Source organism: Rhinopithecus roxellana, chromosome 6, assembly GCF_007565055.1.
Source record: "Rhinopithecus roxellana isolate Shanxi Qingling chromosome 6, ASM756505v1, whole genome shotgun sequence".
NCBI classification, from domain to species: domain Eukaryota; kingdom Metazoa; phylum Chordata; class Mammalia; order Primates; family Cercopithecidae; genus Rhinopithecus; species Rhinopithecus roxellana.
Window position 1 is genome coordinate 10,900,195 of NC_044554.1, and position 26,220 is coordinate 10,926,414.

The following is a 26,220-nucleotide window of genomic DNA, read 5'->3' on the forward strand; positions in this document are numbered from 1 at the left end:
GTCCTGGGGTGTAAAATATGGTTCCTTATTAAAAAATAATTCTCAGCCTAATACAGAAGAAATACTTGTATATAAAATCATTACAATGATGTTTGATAGATGCAATAAGTAAATAATTTGGAATTAATTTTAAAATATTGCATTTAGGCGGGGCATGGTGGTTCACACCCATAATCCCAGCACTTTAGGAGACTGAGGCAAGCAGACCACTTGAGGCCAGGTATTCAAGATCAAACTAGGCAACATGGTGAAATCCCGTCTCTATTGAAAATACAAAAATTAGTCAGGTGTGATAGCACATGCCTGTGGTCCCAGCTACTCAGGAGGTTGAGACACAAGAATCGCTTGAACCTGGGAGGCAGAGGTTGCGATGAGACGAGATCGTGCCACTGCAATCCAGCCTGGGTGACAGAGCAAGACTCTGTCTCAAAAAAATAAATAAAATAAAATATTGGATTCGATTAGTTTTCAATCACTCATTCTCTTACATATAACTCTGGAAAACCTGAAGCATGAATAAAAGTTAAGAGAATAACCCATAATTGGTAACTGTCAGAAATCTTGGAAGAGGCCCAGACTTGTTTTAGGTCAGATTCCCTAAAGCGGAAGCTGAGACAGGGACTCGGGTTGATGTGATTTACTGAGGGTATGTTCCTGAGAGGAGAGGAGTGAGGAAAATAGGGGAGGACAGGAGAAGGAACCAAGCAAGGATGTAATCTCCACTGAAGTGTGGCCTCAGGCTGATCCCACCTGGAGCTCTGGAGCCTGGATTGCACCACACAGTTGAACCTCCCTGGAGGCAAAGGGGTGCCTTATATATGCCCAGCTGCAGGTTCATCACCACCACCATCCGCCCCACCGTGAGTGCATAGACCCCTGGACCAGGTGGGTGAGTGCAGTTTTCTGAAGAAGGGAACAGCTGTGAGGCTTAAGGAGCCAGTGTCACACCCGCTACAGGAAGAGTACACCAGCCTGCCAAGGCAGACCTAAGCCGGGCACCTACAGTGTGCACTGTGGTCTCTGACCCAAAATGTCCAGGAGGAGAAAGTCCTTGCACATTTCGTTGTTACTGACTAACATGATTAATGCCATACAACCAATTTTGTTGCTGTGGGAAGATAAGATACTTGACTGCTTGGGATGCAGCCCTTTCAAAGTTGATTCTTTTCTGCAGCCAGATTAACATTTGCATCTAAGACCAGGGGACATTACCTTTGGTCAAAGGAAACCTTTGTTTAACCACAGTGCTCCTTCTGCATAAATGCCTTTTGTTTGGCAAGCACTGTGAGATCACTGAAATTTGTTTTCAGTTACCCAGATTACATGGTATGTGCATTTATAAAACTGTGTTTAGAGTCAAAAATATATTAGGCATTCTAGAATATAAAACTGCCATTCTTCTTTTTAAACCATGGAATGGAATATACTTGGTAAACGTAAAGTCCTTAAAAGTTTCTAGTAGAAGAAGTGAATCATGGCATTACAAAATCCATGGCCAGGTGCGGTGGCTGATGCCTGTAATCCCAGCACTTTGGGAGGCTGAGGTGGGCAGATCACCTGACATAAGGAGTTCGAGACCAGCCTGGCCAACATGGCAAAACCACGTCTCTACTAAAATTACAAAAATTAGCTGGGCATGATGGCATTTGCCTGTAGTCACAGCTACTTGGGGAGGCTGAGGCAAGGCAGGAGAATCACTTGAACCCGGGGGCAGAGGTTTCAGTGAGCCGAGGTCACACCACTGCACTCCAGACCTGGGTGGCAGAGCAAGACTCCATCTAAAAAAAAAAAAAAAAATATCGTATAGCTGACAGGGACTCTTGTCATCTGGTCCATCTTCTTAGTTCCCAGAATGGCCAACTCTCAATGGCTCAGACGAAGAGCTGTCAATAATCTCTGGTTGGCTGCCCTCATCCCCAGCCCCAGCCTATCTAGCTTTCTTCTTCATTTCTCCCCACTTGGTTTGTGTTTGGAGAGCACAGAATCATTTTCATATCAACTTAAGAATACAGTAGTAGACCTGTAAATATTCTTTACTGAACAATTTTTTATGAAGCACCTACTATAAATTAGACACTGTGGTAGGCATAGGCATAAACAAAACATGCACTATCCCTGCCACCCCGGTTCTTATTCATTAAAGGGGAGACACAGACAACCAGGCAATGAGAGCATGGGGTTAGAGGTCCTGGGAACTGTGACAGGGCACAGACCCAAAAAGCTCAGTGTGACTCTCGCAGTGGTTCTCAGCCTCATCTGACCCAACCCCATGCCCCCTTTTTTAACTGTTAAAAATATTTTTATTATAAATATTTTCTAACATTCCTTACCATCCTGAAATGAAATTCATAGGCACTATAGCCTACCTGCACACATGACTTCCAAATAACATCAATGTAATATGCTAATATTAATACAAAGAAAAACAAAAGGAAAGTAATGGATAAATAAACCATCAGACTTCAATATGTGCATGTACAGGCATGAATACACCAGAATATGCAATGAAGTAGGAAGATGCTCACATAGATAGAATCACTGCAGGGGAGACAGCCATGAAAGTAGGTGTGTTGTAAACATGTTTAAAAAACATAGAGTTAGGTTCTCAACTCAAACTATAAACAGGGTTTTCTCCTTCATGAATATCCAATGGAACTTTCAAAAGCTGTAGGGGCCATTTTGTGAGAATGTCCCACGTTTCTGACCGTGACCTGCTAAATACCTGTAATAAACATCACTCTATTGCTGTGACAACTAAAACCACTCCACGAATTTCCAAAATGCTCCCTAAAGGGGCAGTACCTCCCATATTCAGGACCATGGGGTTGAGAGGATGAGCAGGAGGAGCATAGCAAAATGAAAAAAAATAAGTTCAGATTTTTATCCTGAGGCAATGGGAAGGCACCGGAAAGTTTTAAGAAGGAGATTATCTGGACAAACGGCATTTAAAAGGATCACTCTGACTTTAGTGTAGAAAATTGATTGGTTGTGGCAAGAGTGGACACTGGGCCATCTGTTTGGTTGCCACTATAATCATCCAGGTGGCCTGAATTAGGGAAGTGGCAGGGGAACAAAGAGCCATAAATGCACCCTAGAAACATCTAAGAGGAGGAACTGGCCAGGCTTGTGATTTGATGTGTGGGGGACGTGCGTTAGGCAAGAGTGTTGATAGCAAAGAGGCAGGTGTCAAAGATGACCTCCCTCAGTTTTCTCCACTGAGCAACTTGGCAGATGGTGGCATTGTTTACCAAGAATAAGCACAGAAAGGAAAGTGGAGTTCAGGCATGTTTGTTTTGCAGTGCCTGTGGGGCAACTAATAGGCATTAGATATCAGTGCAGATCTGGAGCCCACGACTGACAGGGGCACAGGAGATGTAAATTCAGATGCTGGCACCCATTTAGACGGTGGCCCAGTGTGGCCAAGATCACCTAGGAAGTAGGTGTGGAGTTAGGAGGGGGCTGATGAGAGAACCCTGAGGAACTCTAACATTTAGGGATGGGGTAGGGGAGAAGTATTGCATTGGTTTGGGGGGTGAACGGGAGATGAGGCACGGGTGATGGCAAGGAAATGATTGTTTAAGAAATTTGGCTATCAAGAAGTCAAAGTGCAGAGACAGGGCAGTGGCAAGAGGAATATGTGCAATTGAGGAGGTGATTTTACAGATGGGAGACACTTGAGCACATTTAAATGTGAGTTGAGAGGAAGAGAGCAAAGAAAAGCATAATTTGCAGAAGAGTTTTGTGAGGTTAAAGGATTTACCAATGGGATACCTCTTCCACTCCAATACCTCTTCTTTTTTTAGCACTAAATGTCATGGATGGGTGGTAAGACTTGAGAACCTGGAATTTGGGCGGCAGGTAGTAGGAACCTCCAGGCCTTTTGCTGGGGTCTGTTTCCTCTGTGTAGTAAGGAGGTAACGGCATGTGCTTACACAGCAGATAGTTTGAATGTTAAGTCTTTTTGCATTCTTTCAAAAGCTTGGCCTTATTCCCCAAATCAATTCATTGGAGAATTTCTGCAGCAAGCAGGACTTAGATGAGTATCAGCTTCACAACTGTGTTGAAATTGCCTCAGCAATGGGACCTCAAGTGCTCCCGGGTGCCTGTGAAAGGCTGATCATCAGCATGTCCGCCAAGCTGCATGATGGGGCTGTGGGTATGTATCTGTTTAATGAGCTCTACTGAAGCACTGACATCCATACAAATGCTTTTTAGAGCAAATCAATTTATGTTAGCATCCACTCCAAACAACAACCAAAATATCCATCACTCAATAATTAGATACACAGAGCGGTCTGCTGATGTGTTGGAATCATAATGCACAGTACAGTGAGTGTGTAAAAGAGAAGCTTTGCAGCAGCATTTGTAGGCTAGATGGCTGGAACAAGGGTCCTAAAATATTCATTTGGAATTCTAGGGCTGGAAGGAACTCCAGACATCTTCTTTAATCCCAAAATATTCATTTAATAAATGAGCATATTGGAGCCCAAAATCTGTATGTAACTTGCCCATTTCATTTAGCTATGGAAGGGTTTTTCTCCCTCAGCACTACTAAAATTTTGAGCTGGATAATTCTTTGCTGCAGGGGCCTGCCCTATGCACTATCAGGTGTTTAACAGCAGCCCTACAGATCTTATACCAGTACTGCCCTCCCCTAGTTGTGACATCCAAAAGTGTCTCCAAACTTTGTCAAATGTCACCTGAGGGACAAAATCATCCTTCAGTTGAGAAGCGTGGCTATAGAGTGACAGCTACAGTGAGAGTCGAGGCTTCCTGAATGTCAGGCAAATGCTTTTTCCCTTAGGCCAGAGCTATGAGTTCAGGGTACCCACCATCTCATGAAATATATGGAATAGGGGGAAATAAAAAACTAGTAAGGGGGGCTGGTCATGGTGGCTCACACCTGTAATTCCAGCACTTTGGGAGGCCGAGGCAGGCAGATTGTTTGAGGTCAAGAGTTCAAGACCAGCCTGGCCAAAATGGTGACAGACCATCTCTACTAAAAATACAAAAATTAGCCAGGTGTGATGGTGTGTGCCTGTAATCATAGCTACTCAGGGGGCTGAGGCATGAAAATCACTTGAACTGGGGAGGCAGAGGTAGCAGTGAGCCAAGATCGCACTACTGCACTCCAGCCTGGGCCATAGAACGAGACTCAGTCTCAAAAAAACAAAACACAAACAAACAAAAAACTAGTAAGGGGTATGGTGGCAGATACCTGTAGCCCTAGCTACATGGGAGGCTGAGGCAGGAGGATTGCTTAAGCCCCGGAATTCAAGGCTGCAGTGAGCTAAGATCACACCACTCCAGCAACAGAGTGAGACCTTGTCTCTAAAAAATAAATAAAATAGTAGGTAAAATTCAGCACCAATGTAGAACATCAGGAATTGAAATATTAAGAACCCCATCTCTACTAAAAAACATACAAAAAAACTAGCCGGGCGAGGTGGCGGGCGCCTGTAGTCCCAGCTACTAGGGAGGCTGAGGCAGGAGAATGGTGTAAACCCGGGAGGCGGAGCTTGCAGTGAGCTGAGATCCGGCCACTGCACTCCAGCCCGGGCGACAGAGCGAGACTCCATCTCAAAAAAAAAAAAAAAAAAAGTGCCAATAGTATTCATTACATTAGAATAATTATTTAAAACCAATTTTAAGTCTGTTAACTTGTTAAGTAATGTTAATTGAGCACCCTATGTACCAGCACTGTTCTAAGTACTTCACAGACCTTATTTCCTTTTATCCATACAACAGCCCCACAAGGCAGATCTTATATTATCCCTGTTTAACAGATGAGGGAGTTGAGTGTTAAAGAGGTCTTTAATGAGGGAGAGGGAAACTATAGCTACTAAAAAGGTGAGGTGCTTCTCTGCCTCTTCATTCATTTCTACCTCCCTTCCTTTGTTCCTTGCAGCCTGCAAGTGTCACCCCCAGGGCTCAGTCGGATCCAGCTGCAGCCGACTTGGAGGCCAGTGCCAGTGTAAACCTCTTGTGGTCGGGCGCTGCTGTGATAGGTGCTCAACCGGAAGCTATGGTTTGGGGCATCATGGCTGTCACCGTACGTAGCAAAACACACCAGGGGAAACACTTGCTCACAGTCTTGACATTTTGACAGCAGGCAAAGTTATGGGGGGAGTTTTTAAGGGGAGAGATTGGAAACTTGACTACATTATTCAGACTATCTATGTAGATAAAATATACTGAACATTTTTTTTGCTACACTTCATTCATCCATTCATCAATGGGCCCTGACTGTAGGCAGAGCTGCATTAGGAACTGAGAGTAATGAACAAGGCATAGTCCATGCCTCTGGAAGTTTGCAGTCTGTATCAAATGGATGGTTAAGGTAAAATGTGGAGCACCATGAAGGGAGCTGGCAAAGCCAGCTTGAGGATCTAGTTCACGAGCCCAGTGGCTGGAAAGGCTAAAACAATGATACGATTGGGGAGTCAAGAAATGGACAATGCTGCCACCACAGACAAGACTTCTCCCAATGAGGGTATCACCCTTTCTGATGCGAGGTTTGCAAACAGCCTTGTAACTCAGTTCATAAGTCACTCATTGATAAGGGTTTAGATGGGGCTTCATCCGCAGCTGGCAATCCAGCTCTCATGGCTATAATGTTCAGGTATATCGTTCTATCTTCACAGTGTAAATCATTAGTGAAAATACTGTTCCCTCAGATTCCTAGCTTAGGAACCATGAAAACCTACAGGTAGGTTAATTTCCTTTCCAAGTAGGGAAACATATCTTTTCCGTCATAATTCAGAGAGATGGTTCCCCTTCCTGGGCACTGCTTGGGCGTGGCCGCCTACCCAGCCCATCACTGGACCCATCATTGCTTTCTTTTCTTTTCTTTTCTTTTAAAAAAAAGTTTCAAAATGCCTGAGATACACAAAGGGATCTAGACAAAGGAACAAACATTTCTTCCATGCGCCACCCTATCAAATAAACTGGCATCACATTTTGGCACAGGGAAGATTGGCTCAAGGGATTCAACAATTTATCAGAAAAGGATTGGGCCTCTCCCATCTCGTCTAGGAAAAAGAAAACTCTGACCTTGTTAAGATGGGTTCTTACATGGTTTATAATCTAGAGGTTATATTAATACTATACCATTATTATAGTATAGTATTTATATATACTATATTAATACTATAATATTAATACTAGAGGTTTTATTAATATACCTAAGATATATGGAAGTTTAAGTCATTAAAAACATGTTACTTGTTTGGTTTCTCTGTATAAACAACAAATGTTCATGAGACCCAATTGTTCGCAACATACTGTTTATCCAGTGACTCAGTGAGTTGTTATTTAACGTTTACCTGGAACTCATTATAAGCTCTGTCCTAAGCACGTTACATTCTTACTTGGTTCACCAGGCTTGGGACAGGAAATGCGACACCAGAACTGTAACTCTTTCACCACCACACACCACTCATCCCCGCCCCAGCATACTTCTCTTTGCTTTATCCAGCATGTCACTGCCATCCTCAAGGATCAAAGGACACTGTGTGTGACCTAGTAACAGGGCAGTGCCCCTGCCATGGAGAGGTATCTGGCCGCCGCTGTGATCGCTGCCTGGCAGGCTACTTTGGATTTCCCAGCTGCCGCCCTTGCCCTTGTAATGGGTTTGCTGAACTTTGTGATCCTGAGACGGGGTCATGCTTCAATTGTGGAGGCTTTACAACTGGCAGAAACTGTGAAAGGTATGGAATTCATATGCACTTTAACTTTCAGGTTTTTGATACTTTGTTCCAGTCTCCTAATGGAGGTCCATTGAGTAGAGAAGTGCGGGAGGGAGGACTGTTAAAGGTGGGGGAGATCATTGTTTTCTCATCCTTCAAAATCATCTTACGAGCCAGAAAATGTTGGATTAAATCAATAACACACATTTGCCTGGCATGTTACTTTCTATGTTCCTCAAATGTGACATGTAAATTGAGTGCTATTACATAGAGTTTAATTGACCATGCCTTGAGACTTTCGATTTGAAACCAAAAGTCGTTTTGCAGGGCAAATGAACGTCTTCTAAAATATTCAGTTTTCAGAGTTGCACTGTTTTAAAGCATAGCAAATCCTCATTGGCTAATGTGATCTTTTCCTGGGAACATTTTGGTGAAAGGAAATTGTCTTGACAGGTGTATTGATGGTTACTATGGAAATCCTTCTTCAGGACAGCCCTGTCGTCCTTGCCTGTGTCCAGATGATCCCTCAAGCAATCAGTATTTTGCCCATTTCTGTTATCAGAATCTGTGGAGCTCAGATGTAATCTGCAATTGTCTTCAAGGTTATACGGGTATGTGTTATAGTGCTTGATGCAATTTTTTCTCTTTATCCCACACTATAATCTGTAAAATGATCATATATTCATGACTTATCGATCTTGGACAAATGTGTGGTGCAGAAATGGTAAGAAGACACAATGTGATAAATTGCTGCTTTATTGAACAAAGAATTTGAATGATTCACAAACCAATGACAATTAAAACTCATTGGCCACTGAGCTATAATTGTTTGCAAATAATGTTCTAGAAAATTAATTGACCAAATGAGACCAAATCAATTAATTTATTTAAAATAAAATTATCATATGTTAAGTAAGATATAAATGTGATAAAGTAGCATATATACTATATATAACAAGCAACTAAAAAATAAATGGAATTAGTCAAATGCTTCTTTGCATAATTTCAAATATTCAATTTGATATTTCATAGACATTACTAATTTTTTCAGATATCTTGAAACAATATTTGGGCATTCTACAGACATCACTGAAGTCTTAATTCAAAACATGTATCTCTTGCACAATTAAAAATGTTAAAGACTTTAAGAGGGCTAGGCACAGTGGCTCACACTTGTAATCCCAGTACTTTGGAAGGCTGGGAAGTGGGTGAGGGAGGATTACTTGAGGCCAGGAATTCAAGACCAGCCTGGGCCACAAAGCAAGACCCTGTCTCCACAAACAAATTTTAAAAATTAGCTAGACATGATGGATTGCATCTGTAGTCCTAGGTACTGGGGAGACTGAGGCAAGAGGATCACTTGAGCCCAGGAGTTCATGGTTACAATGAGCTCTGATTATGCCACTACACTCCAGCCTGGGGCCTGTGCAACAGAGCAAGACCCTCTCTCTAAATTGAAAAAAAAAAAAAGGTATTTAAACATGAGTGTGAATGTTTACTACAAACAAGAAGGTAACTTATGAAGTCTATTTGATTTAATGATATGTAGAACATATGGCAATATTAATGATAATTACCATCATGATAATAAATTACATGCCTGATTTTCCCCTCATTTGTTACATCTAAGGTCAACAGTTAATTCTCACCTCTTCCCTTGCAGCCTCTTTTCCATGCACAGTTTGGTGTGTTTGGTCAGTTTTTAAGAACTGAGACCACATTTGGGCTAAATGAACATTTCCAAGTGGGATGAACCAAAATGTGGAGAGTGGAGCCACAGTTTGGGCACCTAAAAAGCTGCAGTCATCTCATGGTTGCAAGGGTAAAGAGTGTTGAAAAGAAAAGTGGTTCCTCCAGACTGCTTAATAGAAACACCCTCAAGGGCTCATATGTCATGAAAACTGCTCTTGCTCATCTTCACTTCTAGAAGTGACAGCTATTGCTGTTTGGGACTTTCCCTTCAGGCCTGCTTTATTTTCACCTTAGGTGACTCTAGGATCACCTGAGAGTGGGTTGCCCCAGGAGAACAGGGGCTGAGATTAGTCTTGGGTCCTGGGGCACGCTAGTGTGATGCTGATTATATAAGGATCTAGAAATCCTGAGCCCACAGCTCCATGGTATTTGAAGAAAGCCTGGAATCCATTCTCCACCAAACACTTTTGAGTGCCAAATAATTATTTTGTTCTCTAAATGAATAATGATGAAAATGAAGGTTTTGTTTCACTTAGAACACTTTTCCTTATTCACCCCGAATGTGGGATTTCTCATTATTCCTTGAGGAGCCCAATAGTTTTCTATTTAGGACATTGATCTCCTCCTCTCTCCCAACACTGACACCTCACCCCATTCCTTTTCCTCCCCCTGTCTTTCAGGTACTCAGTGTGGAGAATGCTCTACTGGTTTCTATGGAAATCCAAGAATTTCAGGAGCACCTTGCCAACCATGTCCCTGCAACAACAATATAGATGTAACCGATCCAGAGTCCTGCAGCCGGGTAACAGGGGAGTGCCTTCGATGTTTGCACAACACTCAGGGTGCAAACTGCCAGCTCTGCAAACCAGGTCACTATGGATCAGCCCTAAATCAGACCTGCAGAAGTAAGTCTGCAAAACTCCCGGGGCGAAATGTGTCAGCTGAGTGACAGCTTGTAAGTGTGTTGTCAACTCTCCCGTGCTCATTTCAGTTAGGCCAGTCCCAGCAGGCAAAAGCAGCACCCACTAGGTGATAGGGCTGTTGTACTGAACTCATCAACAGAAATTAGTGCAAAGCAACCACTAGTATTCTCAGATGCAGCCACAATGTTCTCACTAGTGTTGTTAGTTTGCCTTTTGTGTCTGTTGCCTGAAATACCTGTCCTCGTGGATTCAAAGCGTTGTTTCTCAGAGTTTAGTCTGCAGTTCACCAGTGCCAGAGCAGTGGGGAGGTGAGGTGTATTAACATGCATATTCCTAGGCTATACTTCAAACCCACTGAGTCAGAATCTCTGGGAGTGAAGCCCAGGAATCTGCATTGTAACAAACTCGTCAAGTGACTGTAATGTATAAGTGAACCATTGTTTTCAAGTCATTTAAATAAATGGAACTTTGGTGAGTGGCTTGAGGGAAAAATAAGATTTTTAGGCATCCTAACTGTGAGCTCTTGGCACAAGTTCCACCACATGAACTTGCCATTTGGGGAGATCGGAAACCATTAAATGTGTTCAACCTGCTTAGATTCTTCGGTAAATTACTTACTATTATAAGGTGTTTGTTCTTTGAGCCCCTTGGAGAAATGATACATCCAGGTCTAAAATGCTCTTTGTATGGTTTGCTAAATGCCAGATTTATCATTGAATTTACCTCTGATGATGGTTTTATCATCCCAGGATGCTCCTGCCATGCTTCTGGCGTGAGTCCCGCGGAGTGTGCCCCTGGTGGGGGAGCTTGCCTCTGTGACCCTGTCACTGGTGCATGCCCTTGTCTGCCGAATGTCACAGGCCTGGCCTGTGATCGTTGTGCTGATGGATACTGGAATCTGATTCATGGCAGAGGATGTCAGTCATGTGACTGTGACCCTAGGACCTCTCAAAGTAGCCACTGTGACCAGGCAAGATACTTTAAAACTTACTAGTGCACTCAGAGTAAGGATTGATAGTGAGACATGGTTTCTAAATGTGTAAAGAAAGTTTCTTTTATGTACTGTTGTTAATTCGTGCATTTAAACAGGATTGGCCTTACAGGGGATGGAGTCAGCCTCTATCAAGGAATGAAAACCAAAAAAAGAGAATGAGCATCTCAAAGTTCAGCTTCGCCTACTTCAGTTTTCTCTCTGTGACTGAAGAAGTCAGAATTCATACACAATGGAACACAGACATCAACCTCACCTTTCACTATTTCATACATGTAATCATAGGGAAGACCTACGAAATAGTTAATCAGAAGAGATTATTAATCAGAATGAAAATAAACAGATACCTTCAAAACCCACAAGTCCATTTAAAAAACTGAGCTGTTGTTTCCTATTGCTCACCAATTGCTTTACATATGGGTAAAATAAGAAGTCTTCTTGACTTCCAGACTGGCATCAATCATGTCTTAAGAATGTAGGCATGTGTACCAGGAGCAAATCTTCAATGTTTCATATACAACTAATACGACATAGATAGATGCATGTGTGATTTTTCAGTCAATAAACCAATGAGCACAGAATTTGTAATGAGGATAACATTACCTGTGGGAAAAAAACTATTTGTTAATATCATGCTTAGTTTTTTTGGCAGTTGTTTTGGTTTTTGTGTTTTGGCTTAATCTATTCTTTGAAATGATTTTCACATTAATAGAGTTTAGGGGGAAAAGGGTAAAAACAATGACAAGAAATGTTAGAAAAAGCCAAATTCACAATATAGGGATCAGGATTTAATTGGAATGAAAATGCAAATTTAAGTAACTGGAGTCTTTTCAATTAGTAAGCATGGCTCACCTCCTATTTCAGCTCTACTATTCAACCTATTATTCAAAGGTCAAATCTTTTGAAGGTAGTTCTTATATGGAGAATGTGTTTTTCCTTCTCTTCTTTTCCTTTCTCTCCAATCCTCATCCACCAACCCACATAAACACCATATCTTTTTTTTTTTTTTTTTTGAGACAAGAGTCTTGCTCTGTGGCCCAGGCCTAAGTGCAGTGTCATGATTTTGGCTCACTGCAACCTCCGCCTCCTAGGTTCAAGCAATTCTCCTGCCTCAGCTTCCTGAGTAGCTGGGATTACAGGCACCCGCCACCATGCCCTGCTAATTTTTGTATTCTTAGTAGAGACAGGGTTTCACCATGTTGGCCAGGCTGGTGTCAAACTCCTGATCTTAAGTGATCCACCCACCTCAGCCTCCCAGAGTGTTGGGATTACAGGCATGAGCCACGACACCCAGCCCCCACAACATACCTTTTTAAAAATAAGCTTTTTAGAATACATTTGTGAAGTTGTAAAGATAGAACAGAGAAAATAAACCCCATACCCAGTTTCTTCTATTATTAACACCTTATATTAATTTAGTAACATTTGTCACTATTAATCAATATGGATACATTATTGCTAACAAATTTAGTCAGATTTCCTTAATTTTTAGCTAATGTCCTTTTCCTGTTCCAGGAGTCCATTCAGAACACATTATATTTAGTCATCTTATTTCCTTAGGCTCCTCTTGGCTGCGATAGTTTCTTAGGCCTTCCTTATTTTGTAGAATGTCGCTCAATTCAAATTTATCTGATATTCTTCTCATGATTAGACTGGGTTTATAGGTTCTGAAAACACCAGAGAGGTCAAGTGCCACTCTCATCACATCCTATTAAGGGTACATATTATTAACATGACTTATCACTGTTAATGTGAATTTTGGTTACCTGGCTGAAGCAGTGTTTGTCAGGTTGTTATATCATCAAGTTACTCTTTTTCCTCCTTTTTCTACTGTGCTCTATGGAAGGAAGTCACTATGTACAACCTACTTAAGGAGTAGGGAGCTATGCTTTTCCTCCTCAAAGACAGAGTATCTCCACGAATCATTGGAATTCTTCTGTACTGGAGATTTGTCTGTTGTCTTACGTTTATTCATTCATTCGACCGTTTATTTATATCAGCATGGACTCATGGATATTTATACTTTTGGGGATAGTCCAACACTACTTTATTTTATAGTTCAAATTGTTCCAGCTTTGGTCACTGGAAGATCTCTCAGTGGCTCCTGTGTCCCTTTGACATAGGCCAATACTGTAGAGTTTTTAAAAGCATTCCTTACTTTCTGGCACTGCAAAATGTTCCAGGCTCATCTTATGTATTCTCTGCCCTAGTCCTAGAATCAGCTATTTATCTAAGGAACACTGATTCCTTTACTAGAGAACGGTGTTAGAAACCAAGATCTGGACACTGGACGGCCGTGCCTGTTTTATAAGCTCCCCTCCATTCCCCACACCTGCAGCCACCAACTATAGAATAAAGTGGTACATCTCCACGTAACCACCTGGCTTCCCAATTCTTGAGGGACTCCTAGTGCTCAAGACTACGCTATATGGCAAGTTTCTTAGACCTTTTGGGAAGCATATTTGTAGCAGCATTCAATAAAGACCACAGTTCCAAGGCAGCCTATGAAACTGAAAGATGGTATTGGTTTAACAAGGAAGCCCCTCATGACAAGGGTCCTTTGGGTTCTTTGGTGCATAGGGGATCCCTTGGGGGAACACTGGTCTCTGCAATCAAGAAACATGTTCACTGGAGTGCAGGGAAGACATGTGGACATTTAGATTCCCAGCTGTTTAAACAACTACTGATAGATGTCTCTGTGTTAGCCAAGAGGTGGCTCCTGGTGCATTCCCACAGAGAGATCCAAATGTGCCATCCAATATTTTCATCAACACTTTAGATGGAGCTGGAGAAACATGCTTCTCAAATTTGCAGATATTACAAAGCCATAAGCTAATATGATAAAGACAGAACAAGATATCCCAGTAGGCTGTCATGCAGGCTGGAAACAAGGAGATGAAATGTTAACAGGGTAAAAGTAAAGTTTTGCAACTGGGTTTTTTAAATCCCTTGCATAAATACAGGGTGGGAATAAGAACTTGGCACCAGCTCTTGTGAGAAAAATCTGAGGATTGTCATTGCATGCAGGCTTCCAGTGAGCAAGCAGCATGGCAGGGCTGCCAAAGAAGCGACGCCTGGACAGGCTGGAATAGGGGGGTGCTGTGCCCAGGTTGAGGACAGTTACCGTCCCATTATCTGCTCTACTGGCCCGATGGTGCCAGGAGCATTGTTGTCAGTTCTGAGCACCATATTTTAAACATTATATTGACAGACTAGTATGTGCCCAAAGGGAGACAACCAAGATAATGGACAGAACTATGCTATTCTGTGACGAAGGCTAGAGAGACTTAGGGGTGATCGACCTGAAGAAAAGAAGCCAAGGCAGGTTGGAATGGCCATCTCTAGTTGGGAGAAGGACTGTAAGGGGAAAGAGGCAATTGCAAACTGTTTTGTGCAATTTTGTAAGGACACAGAACAATGGGAACAAGTTAAAAGGAGGCAGATTCTACTTTGGTATAAGAAAGCACTGCCTAATAATCAGGGGCAATCAGCAGTACAACAGGCCTCGGGGCAACAAGCACCACATAACTCCTTACATTTGAGCAGAAGCTGGCAGAAACTCCAAACATATTGAAACTTGGCAGATCCAGGCCAGGCATGGTAGCCCACACCTGTAATCCCACTTTGGGAGGCTGAGGCAGGGGCGTCACTTGAGGTCAGGAGTTCGAGACCAGCCTGGCCAACATGGTAAAACCTCGTCTGTACTAAAAATACAAAAAATTGCTGGGCATGGTGGTGCATGCCTGTGGTCCCAGCTACTCAGGAGGTTGAGGTGGAAGTAATCGCTTAAACCTGGGAGGCAGAGGTTGCAGTGAGCTGAGATCGTGCCACTGCCTTCCAGCCTGGGGAACAGAGTGAGATTCAGTCTCAAAAAAATAGAAAGAAAAAGAAAAAGAAACATGGCAGATTCAGTCACTCTATGAATCCAGCCACTTATTCACGGGAAACTTATGGAGTTGTTGTTTAAGCAGCTAATTTAGGACTATAACAATAGTGATTTGCTTTTGTATTTTCTCCTGTTAATTTTCCAACATCCTCAGTTTTCAGAAAAGCTGGTCTAGAGTTCAGTTGGGAGGGTAAAGAAAAGTTCAGCCCTCTCTGAAAAAGCACAGTAAGCCTGAAGTACAAAAAAAAGATGTTTTCTTGAGCAAAACTGCTAATCCAGTTGGTAAAAACTACATCATACATTCCATAATGAAAACATTACTTGACACATTAACTGATGAATGTTAGACCAGGTCTTTGGCCTCACTCACTTACAGAGGAACTCCCATAACAGTTGAGGAAAAGAATCTGGCCCGTTTCCCATTATGTGTTTTGTTTTCATTTACATCTGTGTATGTTTCCCAGTTTGGGCCACCTGTCCCTAAACAGCTGGAAGCAGGTGATATATTCAGGAGCTTTAGGCCAAAGCATATTAACTCCTGATCCTTGGTATTGTTGGGGATGGCTGCTGGCCATGGGAATCATCCTTCCTCCGCCTTTGCACAGCTGTATGTTCTAAATCACCAGAGGGGAAAATGTTTCCTATTAAAATGCATTATTTTTTTAGACCATAAAGCTTGTCAATTCCTCACCCATGACTGTTCTCACAGCTTACAGGCCAGTGTCCATGTAAATTAGGCTACGGCGGGAAACATTGCAGTGAGTGCCAGGAAAATTATTATGGTGATCCACCTGGGCGATGCATTCGTAAGTATTGGGAATTCTAAAAACTCATTTATACAGTCAGCCTGACCCTACCATGGACATGCTATGAATCAACTGAATTTTAAATTTCTTTTTTTTTTTTTTTGGTTGCTTTTAATAAGGTGGACTTAGAAAATTCACAAAGTTTAATTCTACATTTTGAAAATAATCTTCCTATAGCCCTGCAAAAAGATTATTTTCCTCCTATGTTAAAAATTTAGCCTATATTAAAATTTGTAGCCTGTCTTGAAATTCCTCAAACTTATTACAAATGGAACAGTCAGCTTCCAAAAGAAGAAAATCCAGAGAAATGTCAGGTATCATGGGCTTATCACCCTGGTCAGCGATACATAGCCACACATGGTAACTCTTTCCTCCTCTCCATTCCTTTATAAATGTGCCCTTGTGGCTAAAAAGCATTGCTCATTCCCTTGCCCCATTCAAATGCACATTCTGAATGATTTTCTCTGGGCCCCGCTTATTCAGTTTTCTAAGTGGAATTGCTGGGTTAAAACCCAGGGTGAAACTTTGGCTCTTGGAAAATCTACCTTAGAGCCTCTTTCCCTGTGTCCCTCTACTGTTTTGATAATCTTATTTCATAAAAATGCTTTCATCTTTTATAGAGAAGCAGTAGAGGAAACTGCAAATAATCAAGTCAGGCCACAAACCCCACTAAGGCTCCTGGGGAACAGTGACTAACAAGGGGGAATGGCCTCCAGGTGATGAAGTGACATGACTCTGCCCCCCAAGGGGTACCTGCTAAGCCTCTGGACCAAGGCCAATGTGCTGGACAGATGTTATCTAGCTGAAAAGCCTAGTATGTTAACTAGTTTTTATTTGTAATTGGCATCATTTTTACTCAAACTAACAAATGTCTTTTTTTTTTTTTTTTTTTTTTTTGAGACAGGGTCTCACTCTGTTGCCTGTGCTGGAGTGTAGTGGCATGATCACAGCTCACTGCAGCTTTAACCTCCCTGGGCTCAAGTGATCCTCCCACCTCAGCCTCCAGAGAGCTGGGAATACATGTGTATGCCACCACACCTGTCTAATTTTTGTATTTTTTGTAGAGATAGGGTTTCACCATGTTGCTCATGCTGGTCTGGAACTCCTGGGCTCAAACAATTCACCCACCTTAGCCTCCCAAAGTGCTGGGATTACAGGTATGAGCCACCACACCCAGCCTCAAATGCATTTTTAAATTACTTGTTCCTTGCAGTTAGTCCAAAAACATAGGCTAGTGATTCCCTAATCTTTTGGAGATTGCAATAAGATCAGTAGATCTCCCTATCCTCTATCTTCAGGCTTGGTCAGAAACCTACTCAAAGTACTGTGTGGAGTCAGTTTTTTTTTTTAATTAAGACAAAATGAATTTAATTTCCCCTCCTTTTTGGCAAATGAAATTGTTTTCCTTAAGTAATGGAAGACAGCATGGTCAGCACACCCAAGCTGGGCTTTACTCAGAAGAAGTGTGACCATGGGACTTCTTAGAGAATCTCGATACACCCTCCGAGGCTGTAGCAGCAGAGTTACTACCATGTGTCCCTCATTAAATCACACTTCTTACTCAAATAGATGAGGATCCCACTTATAGACGCTTGGACTCACACAATAAAAACATCTGATATTTGCCAAATTGAAATAATAAACTGATTTGTTAGTGGAATATAGAGAGCCATGCTGTCTTATAATGGCTATTGCACAGATCTCTGAAATTATATTGGCTTTAAATATTCATCTTAGAAGTGTGAGTTGGGAAGATTCTCAGGAAAAGACCTGATTCTTGAGCTAGTCATCAACAAAAGACCCAGTGACATTCTCTGCTCCTTCTCTTTTCCTTTTTAGCATGTGATTGCAACAGGGCGGGTACCCAGAAGCCCATCTGTGATCCAGACACAGGCATGTGCCTCTGCCGGGAGGGTGTCAGCGGCCAGAGATGTGATCGCTATGCCCGGGGTCACAGCCAGGAATTCCCTACTTGTCTTCAATGTCACTTGTGCTTTGATCAATGGGACTACACCATTTCTTCCCTCTCCAAAGCGGTGCAAGGGTTAATGAGACTGGCTGCTAACATGGAAGATAAAAGAGAGACCCTGCCTGTCTGTAAGACAGACTTCAAAGGCCTCAGAGAGAACATGTCTGAAATAGAAAGGATTTTGAAACATCCTGTTTTCCCATCTGGGAAATTCTTAGAAGTCAAGGATTATCATGACTCTGTTAGGTAAGATTTATGCTCAAGTAACAGACAGCCAAACTCCTGATTTGCCTTAACTCCCACCAAGCTTTAACATCCTCAACCTTCAATTTAGAAATGTACCTATGTTGACTTTAGGGGACTGATAGTTTTTCAGTTAATAACCAGGCTGGGCCGGGCCCTGTAGCTCATGCTTGTAATCCCAGCACTTTGGGAGGCTGAGGCGGGTGGATCACTTGAGGTCAGGAGTTCTAGACCAGCCTGGCCAACATGGAGAAACCCCGTCTCTACTAAAAATACAAATATTAGCCAGGCGGGGTGGCAGGCGCCTGTAATCCCAGCTACTCCGGAGGCTGAGGCAGAAGAATCGCTTGAACCCTGGAGGCGAAGGTTGCAGTGACCCAAGATTGCAGCATTGCACTCCAGCCTGGGCAACAAGAGCGAAACTCTGTCTCAAAAAAAAAAAAAAAAAAAAAAAAAACAACCAGCTGGTAATCATGTTTGTCTACTTTTTTCTCACCTAGTTAGGATTATATGTGATTTTTCCAGATGCCGTTGGTTGTAACAAAAAGACAGTCATTAATGGGGAAGCCCAAACTCAGTAAAGCTGAAAGATATAAAATTGGAAGTATGGTAGTTATGGTGGTTTCAAAAACAACATATATTTGTTTCAATGATACACCTAGGGAAAATTTACCAAATCTTCCCAAGTTCTTCAGTTGTTTAGATGCCTATACACTAATATGAAGTCTTATACCAAGTATTTTCATTTTTCGAAAAGGCAAGCTCATTTTTATTACATATTACTGAATCTTTTTTAAAAATTTAATCATTTGTTGAGATTATGTTGATAGTTTTGGGCCACGGCTCAGCAAACTACAGCCCACAGGTGGAATCTTACACAGCCTTTGTTTATGTAAATAAAGTTTCCTTGGAGCACAGCCACACCCATTTATTTACCCCTCCTCTGTGACTGCACTCTCCAGAATGGCAGAGTTGAGTAGTTATGACAGAGATGCTATGCTTCCTAAGGCAAAGTTTGCCAACATGTTATGGGCAAAACCAGGATGAATTGGGTATAGTTTCTACCCCCATAGAAGCACACAGTCTGCTAAGAAACCCCAAAAATGTGCCCATCTAGCAAAATATCCTTCCTCCCCAAGAAAAGTTCCTGGAGTAAGGAATAGTTGAAGCTGCAGAGGCTTATGTCATATATAACACAAGTGTAAATATAAGGTCACTCATTACCTATAGGGAAATATCCCAGAAATATATGATAATTGCTTAAAAGGTGCACAAGGAAGAAGGTATTACCCACCTAGGTAGTTCAGGGAAAGGGTCACCGCATCATAAATGCAACGACAGGGCCCAGGGAGGCCACATGGCCAGGGTCAAGCTGGCAGGTGACAACAGGCACATCTATACCTCTCTAAAGACTTCTGGGCTGGGCACAGTGGCTCTCGCCTGTAATCCCAGCACTTTGGGAGGCTGCGGCAGTAGGATCACTTGAGGCCAGGAGTTCAAGACCAGCCTGGGCTACATAGCAAAAGGATCACGTGAGCCCAGGAGTTCAAGGCTGCAGTGAACTATGATTGTGCCACTGCACTCCAGTCTGGGTGACAGAATGGCACCCTGTCTCTAAAAACAAAGAAGCAATAAAACTTCTTCTGTATTGCAGGATCTGGACCCCTATGTTAACAGATCTCCTCAATTTTCAAGAGATGTCAGATATCCCTATTTTTACTGAACTATCCCCACTTCAAAATGTATACAGCTAATCCAATAGCACTTGTAAGAAGCCCTACTGTATAGCCCAAAGAAAACTTGTCTGAGAATGAGCTTTGGCCCATGGACCACTGGTGTGTGGTTAGACACCATTAGGAAAATGTCAGACAAAGTAGCACAAAGAAAGCAGAATGAGCCAATCCACCGTGGACATTCTGGACAGAGACTGCAAGAGCCACAGGCAGAGCCAGAGAGAAAGAGTGAGAAAGAGGAGTACCCAGCCCAGGTCTGGAGTGAGGAGAAAGCAGGGGCTGCTGAGCTTCTTCAACCAGCAGCCCAGAGGCATGTTCCCTTCTAGCCCACCTGCCAAACTCCTGCTTTAACAGCCACACAAACATCACCTCCTCCCTGAAGTCTTTCCTGACTTCCTCACAGAGAGGCCTGTGTTTCCTTCTCCATCTTCTCACCTCTTTGTGCTCCTTTGCCATTTCCTTGCTGGGGGGCACCCTGGACAGGGCCTGCCCTATCATGTGCTTGTCTTCTCCAGGCCTGGTGTAGTTCTATTAAAAAAAAAATGTTGCTGGATAAACTACAAGTGGAAGGGGAACAGGAGGACAAAGAACCCCGGGTGTCATGAGCATAAATTCAGAAGTCAAACCACCTGGTTTAAATCCACTTACTAGATGTGTGGCTTTGGGCAAGCTACCAAATTCCTCCAAGCTTCAATTTCTTCATCAAGAAAGGGAGAGAAAGTCTGGATTTCATAGGATTCTTGTGAGAATTACTCAAGACCCATCACTTAGCATAGTGTCCGGCATAGGTAAGTGCTTAAGGAGTCCCAATTAGAGTAATTGTCATTATTTTTATTGTTATTATTGTTAGCCTGAAGAATTGCAGTTGTGACAATTGGAGCTTGAAGGAAGAGTCTATAGATTAGAGGGGAGAGTTACAGCAGAAAAAAGAAGGAAGTATTGCAGTTGTGCCAAGATAAATTAGTCCCATAAATTCATTTTATAACTTCCCCCAACTGTACACTTCGAGATTTGCGCACAGTTTCTCCATCATGAGGAATGTGTTCATTATCCCCTCGAAGCAACTGTAGGTGCTAAACCCAGCAAATTGAAGCAGGACAAAGGTGTACCCCATCAAAGAAGAAGGTGATGGGAAAAAAACCCGGGGGAACACTCACCAGCAAGAAAACCTCCCTGTCACTAATGGAAAGTAAGAGTTGAGACCCTGAACAGAAGTTGCACTAAAAAGAACCTTGCTGAATGCAGATTGATTCTAAATGAAGAACTGATTTTACCCCAGGCTAAGTAAATGGTTCTGTTTTATCATATGTTGAAAGCCAGATGTAGACCAGCTCCCTTAGATTGATTTAATTGAAGCATGTCTGAATGCATGTTTTCAAACCCAAAACGAAGGAAGACAGAGCATAAACAGTCCAAATGGAATGATATGAGAGCCTTTATTCTACTATTCCTTGTATGCTGTCCATATTTTAAATGAATGTTGCAATAGTCCAGGAAGGTGAATTAAGATGAAAGAGATGTGACATAAACACGATTATAAACAGTCAAATGAAAAACTTGAGTAGAAGGAAACCCTTCTAATCAGGAATACCTAACAGTGAGGGCAATTTTGGTGGCATTTTTTCACCAATATATCAAATATAATACAAGCTTAACTATTTACCCTCATTTTCTCTGATAGAAAACAAATCATGCAGCTAAATGAACAATTGAAAGCAGTGTATGAATTTCAAGATCTGAAACATACAATAGAAAGAGCAAAGAATGAAGCAGGCCTCTTACTTGAAGATCTTCAGGAAGAAATTGATTTGCAGTCCAGTGTCCTTAATGCAAGCATAGTGGGTAAGGGAAAACTGCATTTTTGACTGTGTCTGCACAACGTTTGATGAAATCCATAGTGCATTCCATTAGTGAGTCATCCTATGCTTACCACCGTAGTGCCTGAGCACTTCAGAACATGCAAACACAACCATTAAAGGTATTATTTGTTCATGGATATTTCAACTTTTTAAACATCACAGAGCCTGGATAGCATTCACTCAAAAATAACAAGTAAACAATGTCTGATATTAAACAAATGCTAACACCCAAAGTAATCTAGTGCCAAACCCATGTAAGGGGTCTTGAGTAATCAACAACTTAGAAAATCTAATATGGCCATAAGCAAATGAGAGAGACATGTTTATATGCCTTTCTTGGTATAGGCCACTCCATTTTCAGTAACCGTAAGTGCAAAGGAATGTGAGGCAAAAACAAAACAAAACAAAACAAAACCCACAACATTTCTCATAAGAGCTTTGTAAGGGTGGAAGTCATGCAACATAGTACAAGCCCTTAACTCATATCGCATAGTTCTTAAAACTGAATGTGAGCCATACCTAAGCCAAGATAATCTGCAGGAGAAATGGAACTCTAAAGCAAAACTTTGATTAGCTCATCTCCTATTCAAGATGATACCCCTGTTATATTTGGAAATGGACAACCTGTTACTACTGAGAGAAGCATCACTGAGTTTATTCACACCTAAGACATCCAATTGAGAGGCAAATATACATGAATCCATGTCAGGAAAAAACTTTGACTGCTTTCGTTATCCTATGTATATACTCCTGTGTTTTATCTGATTTTGACCTAGAAGAGAAAAAAAATAGAAGGCAGTTAGGAACACCTAATTTCCCTAAAGGAATGCCTAAATTTAGTGAAATAAATTCTAGCAAAGATGTATTGATGCTGTTTAATAAATGCCATGTAGCCGGGCGTGGTGGCTCAAGCCTGTAATCCCAGCACTTTGGGAGGCTGAGACGGGCGGATCACGAGGTCAGGAGATCGAGACCATCCTGGCTAACACGGTGAAACCCCGTCTCTACTAAAAATACAAAAAACTAGCCGGGCGAGGTGGTGGGCGCCTGTAGTCCCAGCTACTCGGGAGGCTGAGGCAGGAGAATGGCGTAAACCCGGGAGGCGGAGCTTGCAGTGAGCTGAGATCCGGCCACTGCACTCCAGCCCAGGCGACAGAGCAAGGCTCCGTCTCAAAAATAAATAAATAAATAAATAAATAAATAAATAAATAAATAAATGCCATGTAATGAGTAAGGAATCTATTCTGATTCCTAATCTAGAAGACAGTTCCCACTAAAATAACTCAAAATCCATCAGCGGTCACCTGACAGCCAGGTAAAATAAAGTGAAACTGCCCCCATGCTAATCCTCTCAAACTTGCAGTCCAACAGCAGTTACTGGGCTTTTTTCCAATGCCTGACATTGCGCAGTAGAAACAGGCAGATCATTACAGCAAGTCCTACCTTTGAGTTATTTCTGTCTAATGGGGGCAGGGGACAAAAATATAAGCCACCTCAAACAGCATTAAGACTATTAGACCATCTTAAAGCTGCTTCAAAAACAGAGTAGCAAAAACGGAATTCTTCCTGGGTTCATTAGTAAAGCCTTCAGGGAATAGCTGGCAATTGAATTATCTCCACAGGTAGGAGAAAATCTTCCATAAAAATGAAAGAATAAATGAATTCTGAGTAATAGGAACTTTTTTTCATGATAAGTGAAAAACATGATATATTAAGAGTATGGTCTTGTAAGAACCAGAAAAGTTTGAAAGATAAGGTATGGTTGTCTCCTGCCTGGATTATGGTTCTATAGGGAGTAAAGATCATATCAGGACCATGGGCCTCTGGTTCCTAAAATATGGAGTTATAGTTTAAACCCCTAATATACTATAATTTACAATAAAATATATCATACACACCTTATTACTTTCACAAATTTGTATTAATAATGCAAACATAGAAAATGTAGAGAAGTGCTTAAGAACACAGGCTCTAGGCCGGGCGCGGTGGCTCAAGCCTGTAATCCCAGCACTTTGGGAGGCCGAGACGGGCGGATCACGAGGTCAGGAGATCGAGACCATCCTGGCTAACACGGTGAAACCCCGTCTCTACTAAAAAAATACAAAAAACTAGCCGGGCGAGGTGGTGGGCGCCTGTAGTCCCAGCTACTCAGGAGGCTGAGGCAGGAGAATGGCGTGAACCCGGGAGGCGGAGCTTGCAGGGAGCCGAGATCCGGCCACTGCACTCCAGCCTGGGCGGCAGAGCAAGACTCCGTCTCAAAAAAAAAAAAAAAAAAAAAAAAAAGAACACAGGCTCTAAAGTCAAACAGCCTGGATTCACATCCTGGTTTCATCTCTTACTATCAATGAGAACTTAGGCAAATAACTTTCCTCAATAGAGCCTCAGTTTTCTTATTTGTAAAATGAAGATGATCATACTAATGTGCATTTCACACTGTTTTGTGAAGACTGAAGAAGAAAACTGATGGGAAGTATAGTACAGGCACCTACAAAGCACCCAACTGGCTGTTGTTAACTATTGTTATCAGCCTCAACATCAGGGTTCAGGAAACCGCAGCATCAGGACGAATCCTGCCCACAGCCTGTCTTTGTAAATATTGCTTCAGTACAACACAACCTCACCTGTTTATTTACATATTGCCTGTAGCTGCTTTCACTCTACAATGGCAGAGGTGAGTAGTCGGAACAGAAATGCTTTGGCCAGCAAAGCCTAAAACGTTAATTATTTGGCCTTTGGAGAAAAAGTTTGTCAACTCCTGCTCTATAGGGTTAAGTAAATTTAGTTGGTTTATTATATTTGAGTGTATATAGGTATTCATAGTTAATACCTTATATTTGTGGAAATATATACAGAATATATTCATATTATCTCAATTCTCACAAATTATTATCACCAATTTACAGAGGAAGAAACGAAATATAAGAGATGAACTGATTTGCTCAAGGGTATGCCCAGGCAGTAAAGGGTGAAGGCAGGACTCACACCACATCTGTGGACTTAAATCTCAATGCCGTGTATCTACTCTATCCATATCTATTATACTATAGCTAATCCTTCCCCCATCAAATGCAAATTCAAGGAAGATGTTGAAATTTTATAGTGATAGTTGAGACCAAGACAGTAGCCAAATTATAGAATGATTATCTTAATAGCTGATACGTAATTTCATTTGTTTTCAAAAAATTTACCTTACTTCAATTTGCATTGACATAGACTCCTCAGAAAACATCAAGAAATATTATCACATATCATCATCTGCTGAAAAGAAAATTAATGAAACTAGTTCTACCATTAATACCTCTGCAAATACCAGGAATGACTTTCTTACCATCCTAAATACACTAACCTCCAAAGGAAACTTGTCATTGGAAAAATTAAAGCAGATTAAGATACCAGATATCCAAATATTGAATGAAAAGGTAAATATTCATGATGGTAAGGTCAAAGCATTTGTGGTTTTTACTTGATATACGAACCTCTTCAATGATATTTCCCTAGCTTACATTCTAAATTTCTTTTCATTATATATTATAAATACATAATTATATGTATGTATATAAAATACATATTTTATTATATACTGTAAAAAGCCTTATTTTTATTTAACTCAAGAATTGATCAAAGAGTAAAGATTATGGCTTGATTTGATTATTTGATATCATTTACTATTTCTAAAACAGTACAGGCTATGAACATTTGCTCCTCTTGCTTCATTATAAGAAAAAGGCTAATTCTCTCAAAAGAATAAAAAGTGCAGGCTGGGCATGGTGGCTCATGCCTGTAATCCCACCACTTTGGGAAGCCAAGGCAGGCAGATTACCTAAGGTCAGGAGTTCAAGACCAGCCTGACCAACATGGTGAAACCCCCTCTCTACAAAAAACACAAAAATTAGCTGGGGGTAGTGGTGTGCACCTGTAATCTCAGCTGCTCAGGAGGTTGAGGCAGGAGAATCACTTGAACCTGGCAGGTGGAGGTTGCAGTGAGCGGAGATGGTGCCTTTGTGTTCTAGCCTGGGTGAGAGAGCAAGACTCTGTCTCAATAAATAAATAAATAAATATTTTTTAAAAAGTGAAACTCGTGTAATTCCTATAAGTTTGACTGCTTTCTCAGAAAACCATAAATATAAAGGATGACAGACTGACACAATACTGATAAGTAATTTAGATGTTTAGTTACCTAGGAAATGTTTAATGTTTAATGGGTTACCCCTATGTACCAAGGATGAACAACTATTGAAGAAACATATGAATAAAGCAGTGCCTTCACTCAATGAGCCTGGATGGCATTACAGCTCTGACGGCCACGCATGGTGGCTCATGCCTGTATTCTCAGCACTCTGGGAAACCGAGGTGGGCAGATCACCTGAGGTCTGGAGTTTGAGACCAGCCTGACCAAACTGGTGAAACCCCATCTCTAATAAAAATACAAA

The 26,220-nt window shown here is 41.7% G+C and overlaps 1 protein-coding gene across 2 annotated transcripts in view; it reads left to right on the plus strand.

Annotated features, from left to right (window-relative positions):
• The window catches only part of LAMB4 (laminin subunit beta 4), a 108,073-nt gene that overhangs the window by 54,617 nt on the left and 27,236 nt on the right, over positions 1-26,220 (plus strand). For both annotated transcript variants that reach the window (XM_030932777.1, XM_030932778.1), the window contains exons 18-27: positions 3,979-4,156; positions 5,909-6,052; positions 7,478-7,709; positions 8,142-8,299; positions 10,061-10,285; positions 11,053-11,273; positions 15,890-15,986; positions 17,826-18,201; positions 21,613-21,773; positions 25,004-25,209. In XM_030932777.1, the coding sequence (XP_030788637.1) occupies positions 3,979-4,156; positions 5,909-6,052; positions 7,478-7,709; positions 8,142-8,299; positions 10,061-10,285; positions 11,053-11,273; positions 15,890-15,986; positions 17,826-18,201; positions 21,613-21,773; positions 25,004-25,209 (1,998 nt within the window). The remainder of the gene's footprint in view (positions 1-3,978; positions 4,157-5,908; positions 6,053-7,477; positions 7,710-8,141; positions 8,300-10,060; positions 10,286-11,052; positions 11,274-15,889; positions 15,987-17,825; positions 18,202-21,612; positions 21,774-25,003; positions 25,210-26,220) is intronic.